The 20,880-nt window shown below is 36.3% G+C and overlaps 1 protein-coding gene across 1 annotated transcript in view; it reads left to right on the top strand.

Annotated features, from left to right (window-relative positions):
* LOC136034778 (protein HBS1-like) overlaps window positions 1-20,880 on the top strand; it is a 68,408-nt gene that overhangs the window by 36,556 nt on the left and 10,972 nt on the right. The window contains exons 6-11 of the mRNA XM_065716190.1: window positions 1,270-1,381; window positions 1,747-1,980; window positions 5,118-5,347; window positions 6,763-6,996; window positions 10,670-10,822; window positions 13,692-13,912. Of these exons, the coding sequence (XP_065572262.1) occupies window positions 1,270-1,381; window positions 1,747-1,980; window positions 5,118-5,347; window positions 6,763-6,996; window positions 10,670-10,822; window positions 13,692-13,912 (1,184 nt within the window). The remainder of the gene's footprint in view (window positions 1-1,269; window positions 1,382-1,746; window positions 1,981-5,117; window positions 5,348-6,762; window positions 6,997-10,669; window positions 10,823-13,691; window positions 13,913-20,880) is intronic.

Here is a 20,880-nt window from a genome sequence, read left to right as displayed (position 1 = left end):
TTTCAAGGGGAGGACTAATTTTTACCATCGAATTGTAGTGACAAAAATCCCAACTTGGTCCTACAAAGCGGGATTTAATTGAGGTAAAAGCATCCCTCTCATTCGGAAAAATTACATTTATTTCCATAAGGTTAACGTGGTCATTCTTTGTGGATGAAGGATGATAGATTGCCGAAAATTATGCTTTTTGGTTTCCATCTTGAGCCAAGCAAAAAGTAGGTGGTCTCCGACAGGGGTGGGATGAAGTCACAAGAAGGCATTGAAAGAAATTGGAAACTTTGTAGGAAGGAGTAAAAAGTAAACCTTTAAACAGATTTGGGCAGAGGAGGAGCATAGATAGCTGTGTTGGCCCTAGATCGCTTGGTTCTGTAAGTAATTGTTTTTAATAGTGTCGATAACGGTGATTTGAAAAAAAAAGACATTCTGATGATGTTAAAATGTATCAGGCTCTTGAAGGTGATCATTTTATATAAATTTTATTATTGAAAATATTTTAGATAGTTTACATAGTTAACGTTTAAGTAATTCTAGGCTTTATAATCATTAAGGCTGCACAGTGTCACTTTTCGACATTGTGGAAATAGTAATTGTGGCAATATAGCTACTGTAATTTTCCATTCATTGATTTAGTTAGAGACCTTGGTAAAATATTTGATGCTTAGATACATCTCATGTGGCAAAAGCTGCAAGTATCTATGTAAATACTAGTAATCGTTAATTCAGGTACGTTCTTTCGTTGAAAATGGTACCTCAGTTCAGTATCCCACGAATAGCTTCCACCATTCACGTATTAAAAGATGTGCTCCTAAGGAGACCCCGAATCTTTGCTGGTTGGATTATCAGCAACGCTTGAAACGTCTAAAGTTGCTTTCATTTCAATTTGGTAAGAGCAACATTTGTTCTTATCAATGCGTTCACAATAATTAAGGGCATATATCATGTGGATTCTAATAGGATTTCTCCGTTCAATCATTACTCTTCCACCAGATAACACCAATATTAAGTTTACCATGGCCGACAGAATACATATTCGTCGGTTTTTTTTATTACTGGAATATATGAGATTTGGAACTTCATTCCTTCAATTTTTGTTTATGTTGGCAGTGTTGATCTTGTTTGCACAAGACTGCATACTGCAGTTTTGCTAAAGAAATATAAATATTACTGGTGTTATCACTCAGTGATCCCCTGTTGTAGACTCCTAAACTGATTATACTCCAAGAAAACATCACTAATTCCAAATTCAAGACATATTCTTCTAATTTCTAGGTTTGTCCCCTGTATCTTCCGCTGAAACTTCAAGATCAGAATCTCCTACTAATATCCCTGTCGTTCCCGAAGAAAAAACAGCTGAGCACCAAACGCCATTGAAACCCACCAAGTAAATTTAATCTCTCTCTCTCTCTCTCTCTCTCTCTCTCTCTCTCTCTCTCTCTCTCTCTCTCTCTCTCTCTCTCTCTCTCTCTCTCTTCTCTCCCTTTTTTTCTTTCTTTCTCTTTCCCTCTGTCGCTCTTTCTTAGCACAATCCACCAGCTAAATTATTATTACCAAGTGTTCTAACGAAGAATTCTAAATTTTATACTTTCTTTTAGACAAACAAAAACTTGAGGCTTTTGAAAAAAAATTGTTTTTTCATGTTAAACATGTAAAACTCAGAATTGGTTTAATTTTTCTTTTGATTTACTCAAGGATCAATGGTCTTCTTTTATGAGATGCTATTTCTCATTTTCTTTTGATCCATTTCAGGAAAAAAGATGTAATGTCCCTTTACGAGAAAGAAAGAAGCGGAGCCAAAGACCGTCTGAATCTAGTTGTAATTGGTCACGTTGATGCTGGTAAATCCACCATGATGGGTCACCTCCTTTACGAACTCGGTGAAGTTTCACAGAAGATCTTGCATAAATATGAAACGGAATCTAAAAAACTTGGAAAGCAGTCCTTTGCTTATGCTTGGATTTTAGATGAAAGTATGGAAGAAAGGTAATGATAAAAAAAGAGACCAGATTGTCATCAAAATACTTATTATGTAGACAAAGATTAGGGCCCCACTAGCCGAGTTGATGACGCGCTGACCTCCGCAGATCCTTTGGACCTGGGGAGTTCAACTTTGCCTGAAAGTTTCAACTTAATACCCTATTTTGTTTTTTATACAAATATTGTACCTATTCTAGGGCTCGACCGGTATATCGGCCGGTCGATTGGGGGGTCAGTGTCATTATCGGGTGTCTGAAAAAAAAATCTGATATTTTTTTTTATGCCGCAACATATCGAGAAGATGGTGCCAGATTTTCTCAGGTAATTTTTGCTTTTTCAGTCCTTGGGGGTGGAGCCGCCAACTAAGTCTGACCATGGTGGAGAGGGTAGCAGAGGTGAGTCAAATAAGTCCAAAGTGTATTTGTTGTCAATACTTGTGAGTACACACCTGGTGCAGCAATGTTCGAAATTTAAGGTGAATTCAAAAACGTACAACTTCTACCAAAGCAAATAAAAAGAATACATTAAACCATATATTTTTATTTAATCAACGCTCAGTTTCGTGGATGAAAGATTTAAGATTCAATCTATTAAAACTATTGTATCCATTTGGGGGTGCAGCAAAGGGGGGAGGGGAATTTCAATATGTCGGTGCTGCCTGCCGACACTTGAAAATTTATCTATTTACCTTGGAGATTTAGCTTCTGTGTCCATATTTGTCGGCGTACTGGACGAATTTTGCGACACCTATCTTTAAATTCCTCCTCCAAACTTAAAACCCTAGCTGCACCCCTGTATTCGGTAGTAAGAGACTGTATCAGATGAATGTAGAGTGAAGTTTTCACATTAATATGTGAATGATTACAATACAAATTCTCGCTATTGAAATTTGTTCTTCGAATAATCAAATTCGATAAATATCTTGCGCTTATTTCAATCAGACTTTCACGTATTTTTATTTTTGTAACTAAACCGGCTTGAGATTATTTTACTATCCAGATTAGAACTATATTTGGTTTAATTGTTTTTTCGAATCATTTATAATAAATCTTTTTTGCATTATCTGGAATCCACGGGGAATTATTGAGGCTATTCTTTGGTGCGTAATAGACCAGGGAGAAACATGTGAGTGTAAATATGGGCAGAGAATGCAGGGTTTAAACTTTAGGTAAAATTCTCCGGGGGGTAGATTATCGGCAAATCATTATGGATATCGTGTTATCGGTGTATATCGGTGGCAGAACCCAAAAATCCATATCGGTCGGGCCCTAATCTATACCACTTTGACAACCTGGATGCACTTAAACTCTTTTGATTAAGCTCAACAGTAGTAACAATAGGAGTTTTCGTAGTAGCCCTGAAAGTTTCAACTACATACCGTCAGCCGTTCTTGAGATATTGCTGATACGTCCTTTTGACAACTTGCATGAATGTAGTGCTTTTTTATTTAATTTTATATCCCATTAACTTTCCATGAAATTTTCAACGTAATAGCCTATTCCGTTCCCGAGGTATTGCATCCATACTATTTTGACAACGTTTTATCCCCTTCAATTTTCCTTGAAAGCTGAAAATGTCAATTTAATACCCTGTTCTGTTTCAAATATTTTGTACCTTTACTATTTTGACAACCTGGATGCACTTAAACTCTGTGATTGAGTTCAATACTAGCATTATTATTAGTAGTAATAGTAGCGGCAGTATCCCTGAGAGTTTAAACTACCCTGAACTTTTCCGGACATATTACTGATACGGCCTGTTAACAACGTGCTTTCATATATTACCTTTTAATCAGTTTTGCATCCCAATCAACTTTTCTTGTAACTTTTAACTTAATATCCTATTCCCTTTCGGAGAAATTGTATCTATAATGGCTCGTTGTTTTATAATTCATGGATTCACTTAAACTCGTTTGATTTACTCCAATAGCAATGGTAGTAGTAGTCGTAGTAGTAATAATAGTAGCAGTAGTAGTTTTAGTGGAAGTGTTAGCCCTGAAAGTTTTGACTTAATACCGTTCATTAGACGTTCACCCCTTCCTGAGAAATTGCTGATATGCTCTTTTGACAACCAGCATGCATATAAGGGGTTTGATGTAGTTCAAACTTCCCCTCATCATTCTCTGGAAGTTTCAGCTTAATATCATTATCCGTTCTTGGAAACCCAGGGTCAAACATGCGCCCCTTTCCAGTAACAAACCATGTATGTAACAACGGGCAGTTTGCATAATTACAGCCCCTGTCGCAGGGACTAGCCCCCTTTTTGGGAATTTGATCTTTGGATAATATATATTTCAGATGAACTTTTTTTAAGTAATAAAACTAAATCTTAATACTACCCTAAATTTATTAACTTTTCTTAAAACTATAAAAAAAACAAGTTTTTCAACTGAAAGTAAGGAGCAACATTAAAACTTAAAACAAACAGAAATTATTACGAATTTGAGGAAGGTTGCCCTCTCCTCAATACCTCGCTCTTCACACTAAGATTATTTGTACTTTCAAAAAAGATTCGTATTATTCTAATTAGATGACCCTTGTGTTTCAGGAGTCATTTTTAAAGAATTAGAACAGAAGTAAAACTTTAGTGTAAAGAGCGAGGTAGTGAGGAGGGGTTAGCCGCCCTCCAACCTTTTTGGTCACTTAGAAAGGGAACTAGAACTTACAATTTCTGTTCGAATGAGTACTTTCGCAATATTCTGGGACCATTGAGTCGATACGACCACCCCTTGGGAAAACAAAAACAAATAAATGAATACGCATCCATGATCTTTCTCCTGGCAAAAATACAAAATTCCGCATTTTTGCAGATAGGAGCTTGAAACCTCTTCATTATGGTTTTCTGATGCGCTGAATCTGATTATGTGACTTTAATTAAGATTAATTGACTTTGAGCGGGTGCTTATCCCCTTTGTCGAAAATCAGACAAATTATCTCAGACCCTTAGCTTCTTATGGGTAACACTGAACTTCGTGAATTTTATATATTTGGAATTAACATAAAAAGAGTCAATTCTTTTGATATATCTGTTGATATCAATTTTTTTTTTCTAGAATTTGGCTACAATTGAGCCGCCTAACTCCTTACTTACAGTCCGTTACTACTAACTGTTTGATATTTTTGATGTTCTTTTTACCCACATAGATCGCGTGGAGTTACAATGGATGTGGCTCAATCCAGCTTCGAAACAGCAACTAAAAACATCACGTTGTTGGATGCACCAGGTCATAAAGATTTTATACCCAGAATGATCCTTGGTGCTGCTCAAGCCGACGTTGCAGTGCTTGTTGTGGACGCTACCAAAGGTGAATTTGAGACTGGGTTTGAATCTGGAGGCCAAACTCAGGAGCATGCGCTGCTCATTCGGACTTTAGGTAAGCGTTGAAATGCCATTCAGCTCATTTTCTATAAACTCTTCGGTAACTGAAATGATGCGTGTTTCGTTTTTTCTTTTTTATGGCACTTTTTATGTAGGCTGCTAAAAACTTCGGGCCCAATACGCAATTTACCTAGGCTTTCTCGACAGGTCGTATCTGTTGAATTCTTTTAAGTCAACAGCCAGTTTTCAATGATTATCATTATCAGGAGACCATTTAAAATGGAAGCATAGGATCTTACAAAGCTTTTACAAATTGATCAAGTATAATTTTGTCGCAAAAAAAAACTTAATGGGAGCTCAATATCATGATCCGATTAAGTAGGCTATAACCAGCTTAGTATTTGAGATTTAAATCCAGCATTACGTAGTTGTCCGAAATCCTAAAAAAAAATGAAAATCCAAACTTTTCTTGAAAACTTTAACAGAAAAGTTTTGAACAATTTTAACTATTTAGCAAAAAATATTGAAAATACGCGAATCTGCTTAGATTACTGTGTTGTGAAATTCGGAATGCTGTTTTAGAAGCATTGCAACTTTGGTCTTTTTTTGTTACAAGTCCATATTGATTATTTTCGTAAGAAGCTGAATGAGGCAAAAAAAAGGAAGATGATGATATATTTTATATGATTCTTTTCTTTGTTAATTGTGATGCTCAGTTTGCTGTTTATAAAAACTTAAGGTAGAACATTCCAGGTCCGTGATAAGATGGTGAAACCAAGATTGCCCTGTGAAAGGGAGATACATTTTAAAGTGATTTTGACTCATTAAAACTTTTTCTAATGCATAGAATACTTTGATTTCTTTTTTTTTTTGCATTTTGGAAGAGGTAGTCACGCTCTCCAAAATTTGTTTTTGTGGGAAACTTTGGGAAGGATATTTTTTTTGCCAGAAGTGGTTATTTTGGGACCAAAGCATTTGAGTTGATCCCTTCAAGCTTCCATGACATGATTTCTTTAAGTTAGTGCTCCCTGTATTTCTGGAAATACCTTTAATTCTTATACTTATCACTAATTTTCAGTTTTCATTCCATATAAAATAGCCAATGAAATTTCCAATCAAGAATGTCTAATTTTAGGTTTCAGGTTAATTTAGGTTAATCAGCTGTGTTTATTTTCCACTTGTTTGAGTAAGTGGGGTATAAATATAAAATTGACAGATAAGCTGTCTAAAATCTTTTATTCGCATCGTCAAAAAGAAAAATCGCTTAAATTTTTATTTTGCCAAAAGTGGTTATTTTGGGACCAAAGGATTTGAGTTGATCCCTTCAAGCTTCCATGCCATGACTTCTTCATGTTATTGTTCCCTGTATTTCTGGAAATAACCTTAATTCTTATACTTACCAGCAATTTTCAGCTTTCGCTTCATATGAAGTAGCCAATGAAATTTCCAATAAAGAATCCCTAATTTTAGGTGTTTCTCAGCTTGTAGTTTCTATTAACAAAATGGACACATGTGATTGGTCAGAAGAAAGATTTATAGATATAAAAAAGCGGATGGCAACTTTTCTCAAACAAATTGGTTTTAAGGAAGACGAGATCAAATACATACCAGTTAGTGGTTTATCTGGAGTCAATTTGACAAGAAAACCGGCTGAACCCTGCTTGACTTCGTGGTACAAAGGCCTTACGTTACTTGAAGCTATTGGTAAGTTTTTAGGTCTTATATTTCTTATTGCTGCGACTCTTTCTTTGTAGCGTTCAGTGGTAGATAGTTGTTAGTAGTAATAGGTAGGAGAAGGCCTAAAATATCGATCTATAATTTTGTTAATATGTAAATTTTTCATCGCTTATTCGTCGTTTCGACGGCTACCCGAGTTTACATTTTGAAACAGAAATAAATATAAACACTAGTGAAGAAAAGAATTTTCATTGGGGGAGAAAAAAGGGGTTGCTTTTTGAAAATGCTGATTATCTTTAAAATTTAAACATTTTTAGGCCTACTCAGTTGCGAGTATTTTCATCTAGATCTAGATGGTTGCTTGTGGAATTGTTGTAATTTTGGGACAGATATTAAATACTTAGACGACGGTCAAGCAGAGATCTCGAAATATTTGCATAATTTTCAATTTTTTCACTGGATGTTTATTGTCCTCGTTCTTCTTTTCTTTGTGATTTTGTGTGTTGGACAGATATTCACTATAAAAAAAGCATGCTGGCTCAATATCTACCTTAACTGGCCCATAATGGACTATGGGTGGTACATATTAAGCCTAGTTATGGTCTGTGGAGAGCCATGCTAAAAAAATCAAGATGCAAGATTTTTTCGCTAAGAAGAAATATTTAATGACTCACATGAAAACTGGAAACGAATACACTAGTCCTTTACGAGAAAACTCCGGAGAAACTGGGCTTTAAATTTTTTCACGATACCTTCATTAAGATAGAGACTAGAGTCTTTCCTTGCACGCTATGTGCGTCTGTTAAAACTTGTAATGCCAATGACATGCACATGAATACTAGGGAAATAAGTACCAAAATTGCCGAGAAATATATGATCAAATTGTAGAGGCAGTTTCTGTTGTCAGCATAAGACTCTCTATTTTCATCGGGTAGTGACTGAGTCCCAAGACCCCACACCACCGTTTTGTGCGTACGCTCATTTGGTCTCCAGACAGCATGTGCTATGTGTAATTATTTAAATTTTGAGACTGTTTGTTGGAGCTCTTCATGATACTGTGTTGCTATCTGTATTTCGTATTTGTTACCCCTGAATTGCGCTGATGGCCTTGAAAAAAAAAATCCTAATTTAATTTTATTGCAAAACCAGTGTAATTATTTTTTGGCTATGTAATCACCTCGCTACTCTCCTAAGTTGTATCGTAAAAAAAATTCTTCCTCTTGTTGTGAGTTTTGAAGTCATTTATGGCATACATTATGTTAATACACCATACTTTTTTTCTGAAGTATATTTCTGAATAAAAACTAGACCTACGTTGCCTGAGCAACGTGAAGTGTTGCAGCAACCTTTATCCGGCTTCGCCGAATAAAGTGTTGCAAGAGCAACACTTTGGTTTTGTTTCTTTGCTATCGGTTAAACGCTGAAGTTGTCAGCCTATCGAAGCATTTAAAACGTTATGTTCAAAGAAGAATGCGATCAGTAATCACATGATCAAAGGCTATTCCTCAGCGTTGGAAAAACAACAATAACAAAAGATTATCGAAAGAAGGGACTAAATTGACTTTGCAGCCAGTTGAACTTTATCCTTTTCAATCATAGACATCGTGATGGATCAAGACTTGGAACAATATCCTATATAATCTAGTTGGTATTATAAAGCTATCCGTAACTTTTCAGGATCAAAACACCATAGATGACACTCTATTAATTATTACGAAACTGCCTCGTTGTTTTATATTATCGTTTGTACCCGTTGTGTAAACACTTAATGCTAGGTTACAGTGAGTATGGGTAGGCTACACCAACTAGCAAAAGTTACAAACCCCTCTTCACTAAAGATGATTGTAGCCTAACAGACGATTATTATTTACAAGTCCCCTACATGTTTTACCACTGGAACCAACTCGGTCTTATCATCAAATACACTGGAAAAAAATAATAGGTACACCAAATAGCAAAATTTGCTAACCCCTCTCTGCCGAAGATGATTATGAGCTAACAAATGACCTTTCCTTACAAGTCCCCTACATGTCTCACAATTGGTATCGGCTTATTTTTGGTTTCAGTGTGTACCCTACTACTGAAGTTGTCAACCCCTTGAAACTTTCAAACTAGTATATCTCATGAAGGAATTTTCGTATAAAAAATGGATGACGTATACTTTGATCAGCTCATCAAGAGCTATCAATTGCCGTCGAAGAAAAAATTATATCTGTCTTAGTTCAAAAGTTGATTTTTTGCCGTAGGCCAACTTTCTAATGTCACCACTTAGAAAGGAACAAAGGATAAGCTCCAATTTCTTTAGCAATGACAGAACTTTTAAAGTTTAAGAGGTACATTTGATAACATTTCTCTACCTCAATCCCAAGTCCAAAAAAAAGCAAATGATAAACCCAGCGAAAATCACGGCAGCACTTTCGGACCCGTGGGAAAATGCCGCTTTTTTCCTTCTGTAAATTTTTCTATTTATCACTCAAAGAAGATATATTGGCTGTGGGGCCGGGTAACTGCCGCATATATTTAACACTTATAGATTTTAGTCCATCTTCAATTTGAAAATGGTGCCTGCCTGCTTGCCTGCTAGAACGGAGCTTTCCACTCGAAAGCAGAAACATTGTTTGATGAAACGAAAGCATGGCTGCACAACTTCAGATACTCCTCTCTGACATAGGCTACATAACTCCACTTCACTTCGCACACCATAGGCTCTGGCTCGTGGACAAGCAAAAACCATCCTGTTTGGCCCCAGGCAAGAGTTCTGCGGAGCTTTCCAAAATGTAATGCCATATTCATCAATTCGGCCTGAGGTCCACACTTTCCGTAAAAACCGTACAGGTTAGACCCTTACCAGTTTCCAGGAATAAGCCGACATCGGCGAAATAGGAAAAAAAAAACGGGACAAAACCAAAGTGCTGCTCTCGAAACATCAAAAATCATTTATTTAGAAATTTATTTGTAAAATTAAAATAAAAAACCTCGTATATTTATTTTTTGTGTAGTGTTTTTTATTTGTCAATATTTGTAGCTGAGTGACTCAACTGCCAGTTGATTAACTTTATGAAATAATAGTAGTGAAAGTTGAAAGAAAGATACAATGCTGGCTTTGCTTATGCTGCACCAAGAGGCCGATAGAAAAAGAGATCTGGAGTTTCTTTGCTGCTATTTGTTGTGGTTGGCAGATTTTAGCATACAGTTAGGCAAGTTAACTTCTATTTGTAGTTCTAATCTGAACGATATTCGAGTTTCAGTTTTGGTCAATGGGTATGGCTGAAATTCTTCATTTAAGTTTAATTATTTAATTTTGGGCTTTGTTGTCCTTGTTTTGATTTCTTTTCTTCAAGAATTCATTTGCGACAGACAAATCATTTGGCTGTTGGATATGAATCTATATTCTTGGAGTTTTCCATGCTTATTTTCTGCTATTAGCCTGACTTGTAGACCTACTTATTCCAGATGTATGCTGGGCTACAGAATGAGAATTTTTCGAAGCCTTTACGACTTAGCTAAAGGAGATTCAACATAATGTGTTTTTACATGCTAGTTTTGATCCTTTTTTTTTCTCTCTTTTTTTAGATTTCTCTTGCAACACCCACATCGTTTTTTGCTTTTGGATTTAATTCAACATTATTGTTTTTGTGCACAATTATTTTCTTTGTTTATAAAACGGTACTAGCCAGACTTGCAGACCTCCTTATTCCAGATGCATTTCGGGCTCCAGAACGAGGAATTTCAAAGCCTTTACGACTTTGTGTAACTGATGTCTACAAGGGGTCAGGAAGCAGTCTTAACGTTGGAGGTCGCATAGAAAGTGGAATGATTGCTACTGGGGACGTCGTACAGATAATGCCTTTAGGTAAGTGCTCTGCTTGCAAAACCGCTTTAACTTTTTAGCCCAAATGCGTAATTTACGTTAATGGGGCCAGCACCGTCGGGTTTGAAACCAATTGGCTAATCAGTTAGTGTGCTTCTGTGGGTCCTATTAAGAAATTTTATATACCAATCAAAGCCCCAGATGGTTCACTAGGAAATAAACACCAGGGAATATCAGCCATTATTGACTAAGAATATTGTACCGCATCTAGCTCAAAACCTACCTGGCATAATTTTGTGCATGCTTTTCCAAAATTAAGCAATATCTTCAAATCTCAAAAAGAAACTATCCCATCAAGCTCAAAATTCTTCCTTTCTGTGTCTTACAAAATTATGAAAGTTCGTTACTCGTTTTTAAGAAGGATCAGAAGGTTTCTAAAAAAATAATGGGAATCAAACATATGTGATTAAATAAGAAACAATATTTTGAGATATTAGACCGATGTTTGGCAATATGTTCATGTTTGCAATAGCTATTACATCGTCGCCTTTACAAAGAGTCTAATTTACCTTAAAAGAAACCTTGTTACAGAACGAGAAGTACTTTCTACTCCAGAATTGAGACTGATCACTACAAAAAGGAATCTGTCGGGAAAAAGAATAAAGCCTGTTTGTAAACATATTTTCCTATTGGTTACGAAAGAAAATCTAGAGAATCATCTAAGCTAAAACTAATGCTGATTTATTTATTGGATTTGAAGTAGATGAGCACACCAGTACTTTGAATATTTTGTTGTCGATGATGATCCAAATTTTATTATTTTAGTCCTCAAAAACAAAGAGTCTACCGGCACAGTCGGCCAATGGCAACAGTTTCAGACGCTACTTGCGACGTCATAGTCTGTTAAGAAGATTTGAACTGAAGCCTGTAGGCTGCTTCGTTCTTACCAGTCAATTTTCGGCTGAAACACAACTCATTATCAACATAGACTTGGTAATAGCTTTCGTATGGCGTAGAGTCAGTGAACAGCCGACGGAAATACTTCAACGTATGTTCGCATTGATGTTTCAAAAGAAGAGACTAAAGCCGGAGCTACGATCACCTCATAGTACCAATACCGAGTCTATCAGCAGAAACTAGTAAATTCTTGAACTTGTGTTCGTTCTCAACAAAAGCCAAAGCAGAATGTCATTGCTTTCACACGTCTTATCAAATTAACAAGAGATCAGGCCCAATAAAATTGTCTTTGAACCTGAAGATTATGGGCAGATACTCCTAGACTGTGTGTTGCATCTTATCTTCACGGATCATTCAGCTTTGAATCTCGAATCGTCTTGTATTCGATGTGACGTCAGTATTTAAATAAAGACTATATTTTATTCTCATCTATATGAATTAGTTAGGTGGTCTATTCCTAAAGAACATATTGAAGGTTATGGTACAACTTTTTACGGAACATCCTGAAACTCTTCTAGACTTGGTCAAATAATTCGGGTGTCTTAGGTGAAAATGTTACCGAAATGAACGAATATTTGAATGTTTTGAGAGTTCGGAGTTCGAGAACGTTTTAAAAAATCTATGCTTCAAAGACCAACCATAAAGAGGTGACGCTAGGTATCAAGAAAATTGACCTACTTTGTTGCACTTCCCCCATACTTATTCAGTATTATTAGTAGCGGGGGTGGATATGGTTGAAGTGTAATATGTGGATATAGTTGAGGTGTAAGACACACGGAGTTTTTTTGTAGTTGAAATAAGTTTGGAAGAATAGGAAGATAAATTTTGAACTGAGATTAAATACTAGAAGCCACGGTAATTATAATTATCAAGTATGGCTTGGAAACATGTGGGTTTAAAAAAAAAAGATGAAAGTAGACATAAAGTTTGTTTATCAAACAATTTTTCATTTAGAAAATGCGGTTTTATTGAACTATCTACAGCATTTATTGGAGAAAAGCTAAGATAGCCTTTCCAAGGTTAAGGTTAAATTTCTTAGATTTGGATGAGTTGCCTTTTTTTCAATTCAGATGGTGTCAGAGGAAAAAGAAGACGTGCTCGAATTAGGTAGAGAGAGGTCACAAGGAAAGATGTAAAGGAAGTAGGAGTTTCATTGAAGAGAGTGAAGAGCAGAGCTTTAAACATGGAAGCGTAAAGAACCTGCTTGAGCTGTATTGATGGTATCAGGTGGCTTGTTGCTGCGTTGACATGTTAGCAGTGGTAGTAGTAGCGTAAAGACACTCCTTGGAAATGAAAATTTATGCATGAATTGATAGACTGTATTAAGCTCACTTTGACCAGGTCCGTAGTTGACTGTGCTAAGAGTAAACACCAAATAATTCTGGAAATTCCCCTCGCTAGATGATTGTTGCCTTGAATTGAAAACCGGGAATATGGCTTATTACTTTTTTTTGTGTGATCAGTTGGGCTCTGAACAGCCCATTTGGAATCGTTAAATAAAAGTTTTGGATAGTAATATAAAAATTACTATCAACAGTCATATAGTACTGACATAACGTAATAGTCTAATTGAGAATTTGTTATGCAAAATCAAGGATGTAATTTGCTTTATTACATCACAAGTTACGTAATTAATTATGGAGTTACATTTTTTTTTCTTATTTGAGCTTGAAATTAAATTAGCATCAATGTGAACTTAGAAAGGGCAATTTTGTAGCCTGGGCTAAGTAGATTTGGTATATAAGACTGAAATTGTAAAGCCCAGTGGAAAACCGTCAGATCACTTCCCGTATTTTCTCCAAAACGCTGCTTAGCTGAAATGAGAAATTCACGTCGGAAGTGTAAAGACGAAGGTGTCGTAAAGACACTGTCATTTAATCTACTAGAGAAAGTGTGGAGATTGCTCTTAAACATGTCTTTTATTTACTGTGGTATTTACTTTTTGTTATTCCAGGAGAATCGGCGTCTGTGAAGAGCATAAGTGTCAACTCTGTTAGTATTACAACGGCTTTTGCTGGGGATCCGGTGGTTGTAACATTAACTGGTATTGATGTTTCCAAAGTAGGAATGGGCAATGTTATATGTCATTCCTCATCTCTAGTTAATGTCACGACAAGATTTGAAGCTCGAATTGTACTTTTCGGAATCGAATTGCCTGTTATACCTGGATTTCCCGTAAGTTTATCTTGTCTTTGTTTTTTTCAATACCTGTCATTTTCTTCTTAATCTATTTTTTTATAATCTATATATATATAAATAAGTTGTCTGTGTGTCTGTCGAGTGACGTCATGTTTGTGTGTCGACTGACGCCATGTTTGTCGACTGACGAAATTACAGACTGGGACATCGGGACACAAATGACGACCAGGACACCGGGACATAGGGAATATAAATGACGACCGGGACACTCAAAGAGAAAGTGACCGGGACACAAGGAATGTTCGATTAGCAATCACCATCAACAAAGCACCGGGGCACAGATGACGACCGGGACACAGGGAATATAAATGACGACCAGGACACTCAAAGAGAAATTACAGACCAGGACACCGGAACACAAACGACGACCGGGACACAGGGAATATAAATGACGACCGCGACACTCAAAGAGAAATTAAAGACTGGGACAGCGGGACACAGGGAAACAACAACAACGGGGACGCCGGGGGGCACAGGGGGATATATAAATGACGACGGGGACACAGGGAATGTTCGATTAGCAATCACCATCAACAAAGCTCAAGGGCAATTATTAGAATAATGAGGTATAGATCTCAATACGGATTGTTTTTCCCATGGACAAGTATATGTTGCATGTTCAAGAGTCAGTAAACCTGACAATCTATTTATATGCACACACAATGGGACAGCGAAGAATGTTGTATATTCGCAAGTTTTACGTAGTTAAAAACATATATATATATATATATATATATATATATATATATATATATATATATATATATATATATATATATATATATATATATATATATATATATATATATATATATATATATATATATATATATCTGTGGACACAGGGACACAACTACAATGGCCCGTAACGACTTACGCGCGCGGGGGGGCTTGGGGGGCGCGAAGCGCCCCCACCAAAGGTGTTGGGGTGGCGCAAAGCGCCACCCCAACAGCTAGTATATATATATATTTGCTTAATTCTATAAATTAAACCTAGCCTCCTGAAGAAAAGCCTTTTCTTTACCAAAGCCTTCTGAAGGAAAAATTACTTTCATGATATCATGCATGGAGTATAGCTCCTCAATTCATCTCTCAGCTCCTCTTATGAAGTATAGCTCCTGGTAGTAAAATTCCTTTTTTAAAGTTTAACGCCTTGTAGCAAAATCCCGTGTGTGTCTGCATTGCACAGTTGTCACCAATTGACTTAAAGCTATAAAATGTTAAAAATAAAAAAAAATGGATCGGGCGATGCTCGCGAATTCTTCTCAATGACATTAACACGATTATCCCAATTGTAGGCAACTTGGAGTATAGACTCATATCTGTATTTGTTTTTTATAATTTTTTCATTGGAAATTGGGTTGTATTTTGCTATTTATTGGCAAAACTAAATTTCTTTTATAACTTAAGCTAAGATTTTGACCAAGAAAACTACTTTTTGTCTTCCACCTTTATTGATACTCTATATGGCTTTCGAGGGGGCTTAGACTGACCGACTAATAAAAGTTCAAATGGGGATCCATCCATTTATTTAGACAGCGAGAACGGGTACAAAAGTCTAGATATTTCGATCCCATATACAGCGACCGTCATCTGTAGAAATGCTAAAGTATTAAAATTAAACAAACATATTTATACAAAACAAAATAAATGACTTTCGGGTGAACCATAAAATAGTCTAAACAAACGGATTTATCTTCTTTTGAACGTTTATTTATTCGTCATAGAAGCAGTGTGGTCTGAGACAAGGATACCTAACGTAAGGTGTTACGTCGAAAATATACAAGTATACAACTATACTTTGCAATTAGAAGACACAGAAGGCTTTGACACATTCATTAGAAAGTTATTTTACATTTATACAAGATTAAAAAAGAAGTTACATCAAGACTTTGAATGAACTTTGTCATTGAACTCTCTCTGAGAAAAATCTAGTGAATAACCCAGATGTTCATTGTTTTGTGAATGACCGGAAAGGGGTTTATTTTGTTTTATATAAATATGTTAGTTTCAATTTTAATACTTTAATATTTCTACTGATGACGATCGCTGTATATATGATCAAAATATCTAGAATATTGTACATTGTCTAAATAAATGTATTTATCCCCATTTGGCCGCTTATCAAACAGTTCATGGTAACGAACTGTTTGATAACAGTTCAAAAAAAAACTTATTAACTAGAGGAACAAAACTCTAAAAAAAGGAATTTTGATACTAATAGATAAATCAAAAGCATCGGATTTTTGTGCCAATTTTAAATATAACAGTGTCATCAAGTTAGTCTTACCCATCAAAAGTTACGACAAAGCTACGAAAAGTTACCTGAGAAAATTTGTCTTTCGATAAAAGGGGTAAACACTTGACTCTTACTCACAAATCTACTTTTTAAAGCAATACAAATTTTAGCGTAAAGAGCGGGGTGTTGAGGAGGGGACAGCCCCTTTCACATACAGAATAATTTCTGTCTCTTTTAAGTTTTAATGTCGCTCCTTACTTTCAGTTAAAAAACTTGTTTTTTTTGTTCTTTTTATTTAATTTGTTTGTCATAGAACGGCAGTGTGGTCTAAGAAAAGGATACATAATTTACGGTGTTACGTCGGAAATTACACTGACTTATCTTCTTTTTCAAATTTTAAATACTTTTTTATGACTGAAGTTGGCTTTTAATTTAATTTTCAATTCTGTTAGACAATTTTCAAAATAGAACAGTCTTGTACCACTATAACAGTGAATCGTTTGGCTTACCTCTTGTCTTTGCTGCTAAGTATGTTTTAATATCTTGAGGATCATAGTGCTCAGTATGCTCTAGTAACATCATTACCCAACTTCTAATATCTTTTATATACTTAGTGGTCAGCTACATCAGTGCTACTGCTATTTATGATCTGTACTTGTAATATACTTAAACCTCTTAAGACAGAGATGTACCAATCATTAAGGAAGGTCCACCTGGAAATTTCGTGGCTAGGAATGTGAATACTGGATATACCAGTATTGGGAACTTTAACTTGGGTAAGACAATAGTTGTATATATAAATAACTAAAATTAAAAATCTATGTTTTTTCCAAATGAAAGTAAAGAGCGACATTGAATATCAAAATATTTTTATATGCAACTATTTTCAAATTTTTTTAAGAGAGGAGGAAGGTATCATTGGACAAATTTTAATCTATAACATTTCTATACATTTCTATAAACAATTGCAAACCTCTTTTTGTTTTAGGTGAATAATTTTCAGAGTTTCAAATTGAAACCTTTGGGCTTCAGAATGTATCAATAATTTATCGTCTGTTTTTTGTGTTCTGTTTAATTTCCATCCCACTTTAAAATTTTACCCTTCCTCATATCAAATCTCAACTTAAGTGCATGCTCCTGCTCAGTCTACCAAAAAATTGTTGGGTTAATTACTATAGTTTATGCTTCCCTCCTTATGTTACGTTACTTCCAGTGTCAAAAAGCTGAAATTTGTTAAATTAGGCATGTTTGAGAACTATTGAGCGGAGATTTCATGCCCACATCTGCAAAAATACGAAATTTCGTATTTCCCTACGAAGGAGGGCTTTTGCACCTTTATTTTACATTTTTTTTTTCATCGCTGGAAGCGATCGACCTGTGGTCGCAGTATTTTAAGTGATAACTCATTTGAGCATGAACTGAAATTTCTTTTGCCCTTATGAAGTAACAAAAGAGACTGCTTCGCAACAAAATGCTGATAACTACCCTTTGTACCTCAAAACAATAATTTTGGCCCAAACATAGCCAAAATACTGTCAGGCCAAAATTACAAAACAGTCTAAGAATTTAGAATTATCGAAAAGCTATTTACATACCCCCCCCCCCTTAAAAGGTCATAGTATCTCATTGTGTTAACCATATGCAAGTATGCTAGTCCTACGTAATGATTGCTCATTGGTGACAATTATTTTTAAGATAAAGAGGCATTAAATTAATCACCTGTATGCGTCTTCAGCACACAAAAAAAAAGAAATAGTCTAAGACATAACCAATTATTATAGAAAAGGTGTAAAATCTAAAATTAAAAACATTCAAAATTGAAAATTAACCCTTTATATAAACAAATACAACTCCATGACCCAAGACAGAGTAGTGGAGTAGTATGTGTTCTAATGGTCATCTTTTGTTTTCTTTCTACTGGCCATGGACCCGTTGTGGTGTTATGTTTTTTTCGAGATTTTTCTCTCTTTGCCTTTTCATGGTGGGCCAGTTCGGGTTTAGATTTTTCTAATACTTTAACCTTAATTTCGGCGATTTGACTCTTTTGACATCCTATTATTTGAGGTATGTTTGTGCATAATTGTACAGCAGCTATTACATGGGTGATTATTGAACTTTTCCTTAGGTTTGGAGGGGGAGGGATAAAACCTGGAAAAGCAATTTCGAGTAAATTTTCAAGTTTTTATTGAGGAGTCTTTCACATCTATAAGAAACTTGGGATACCTCCTTAATCGGAGGGAAAAATTTGTATCATGCCTGCAGTACGGGGATGTACTTACGTATGCTAGCAGCGGGACTAGACGTTTTTATGGCACTTGGTATTAACCAAGTGACATATAGCAATCGCAAATTCTGTCGTTCTGTCGGTCCCGGTTTTGCTATTTTAGACACTTCCAGGTAAGCTAGGACGATGAAATTTGGCAGGCGTATCAGGGACCGGACCAGATTAAAGTAGAAATAGTCTTTTTACCGATTTGGCCATCTGGGGGGGGGGCCGTTAATTCGGAAAAAATAGAGAAATTGAAGTATTTCTAACTTACGAACGGTTGATCAGATCTTATTGAAATTTGATGTTTGGAAGGATATCGTGTCTCAGAGCTGTTATTTTAAATCCCGACCGGATCTGGTGATATTGGGGGGGGGGAGGGGAAAACCTAAAATCTTGGAAAACACTTAGAGTGGAGGGATCGAGATGATACTTGGTGGGAAAAATAAGCACAAGTCCTAGATATATGATTGACATAACCGGAACCGATCCGCTCTCTTTGGGGTAGTTGGGGGGGAGTTAATCCTGAAAAATTAGAAAAAATGATGTATTTTTAACTTACGATTGGGTGATCGGATCTCAATGCAATTTGATATTTAGAAGGATATCGTGTCTCAGAGCTCTTATTTTAAATCCCGATTAGATCTGGTGACATTGGGGGGGGTGGAGTTGGAAGGGGGAAACTTAAAACTTGGAAAACACTGAGAGTGGAAGGATCGACATGTAACTTGGTGGGAAAAATAAGCACAAGTCCTAGATACATGATTGACATAACCAGAACGGATCCGCTCTCTTTGGGGTAGTTGGGGGGGGGGGTTAGCTCCGAAAAATTAGAAAAAATGAGGTATTTTTAACTTACGAACCGGTGATCGGATCTCAATGAAATTTGATATTTAGAAGGATATCGTGTCTCAAAGCTCTCATTTTAAATCCCGACCGGATCTGGAGACATTGGGGGGAGTTTGGGGTGGGGGAACCTAAAATGATAGAAAACGATTAGATTGGAGGGATCGGGATGAAACTTGGTGGGAAAAATAAGCAGAAGTCTTAGATACGTGATTTAAATAATTGGAACGGATCCGCTCTATTGGGGGGGGGGTTAATTCTGAAAAATTAGAAAAAAATGCCGTATTTTTAACTTACGAAGAAGTGATCGGATCTTCATGAAATTTCATATTTAGAAGGACCTTGTAACTCAGATCTCTTATTTTAAATCTCAACCGGATCCAGCGTAATTGGGGGGGGGCAGTTGGGGGGAGCCGGAAATCTTAGAAAATACTTAAAGCGGTGAGATCAGGATGAAACTGGATGGGAAGAATAAAAACCTGTCTAAGATACGTGACTGACATAACCGGACCGGTTCCGCTCTCTTTGGGGTAGTTGGGGGGGGGGGGGGTAATTATGAAAAACTAAAAAAATTAGGTATTTTCAACTTACGAACGGGTGATAGGATCTCAATGAAATTTGATATTTAGAAGGATATCGTGTCTGAGAGCTCTTATTTTAAATCCTGACCGGATCTGGTGACATTGGGGGGGAGTTGGGAGGGGGAAACCTAAAACTTGGAAAACACTTAAGAAGGAGTGATCGAATCTTAATGAAATTTCATATTAAAGAAATAGAAGGACCTCGTAACTCAGATCTCTTATTTTAAATCTCAACCGGATCCAGCGGGGGGTACCGGAAATCTTCTAAAAGACTTAAAGCGGTGAGATCAGGATGAAACTGGATGGGAAGGATAAAAACCTGTCTAAGATACCTGACTGACATAACCGAACCGGATCTGCTCTCTTTAGTGGAGTTAGAGTTTGAAAATTGAGTTAGTTTGTTAGTTTGAAAATTGAGGTATTTGTAACTTACGAAAGGGTGACCAGATCTTAATGAAATTTGATATTTAGAAGGATCTTGTGCTTTGTAGCTCTAATTTTAAATTCCGACCAGATCCTGTGACATTGGTGGGATTGGAGGGGGAAACCAGAATTCTTGGAAAACGTGAAAATTGGGGTATTTTTATCTTACGAATAGGTGATCGGATCTTAATGAAATTTGATATTTAGAAGGAATTCATGTCTCAGAGCTCTTATTTCAAATCCCGACCAGATCTTTTGAAATTGGGGGGATTTGGAGGGGGAAATCTTGGAAAACACTTAGAGTGGAGGAATCGGGATGAAACTTGGTGGATAGAATATGCAAATGTCCTTGATACGTGATTGACGGAACCGTACTGGATTCTCTCTCTTTGGGGGAGTTGGGGGGAGGGGTTCAATGATTTGGCGAGTTTGGTGCTTCTGGACGTGCTAGGACGATGAAAATTGGTAGGCGTGTCAGGGAGCTGCACAAATTGACTTGATAAAGTCGTTTTCCCAGATTCGACCATCTTGGGGCTAAAGGGAGGGGAAAAATTAGAAAAAATTAGGTATTTATAACATACGAGTGGGT

Source organism: Artemia franciscana, chromosome 13 (genome assembly GCF_032884065.1).
Source record: "Artemia franciscana chromosome 13, ASM3288406v1, whole genome shotgun sequence".
In the NCBI taxonomy this organism is placed as follows: domain Eukaryota; kingdom Metazoa; phylum Arthropoda; class Branchiopoda; order Anostraca; family Artemiidae; genus Artemia; species Artemia franciscana.
Note: the sequence above shows the minus strand (reverse complement) of the source record. Positions and strands in the feature narration are given on the sequence as shown.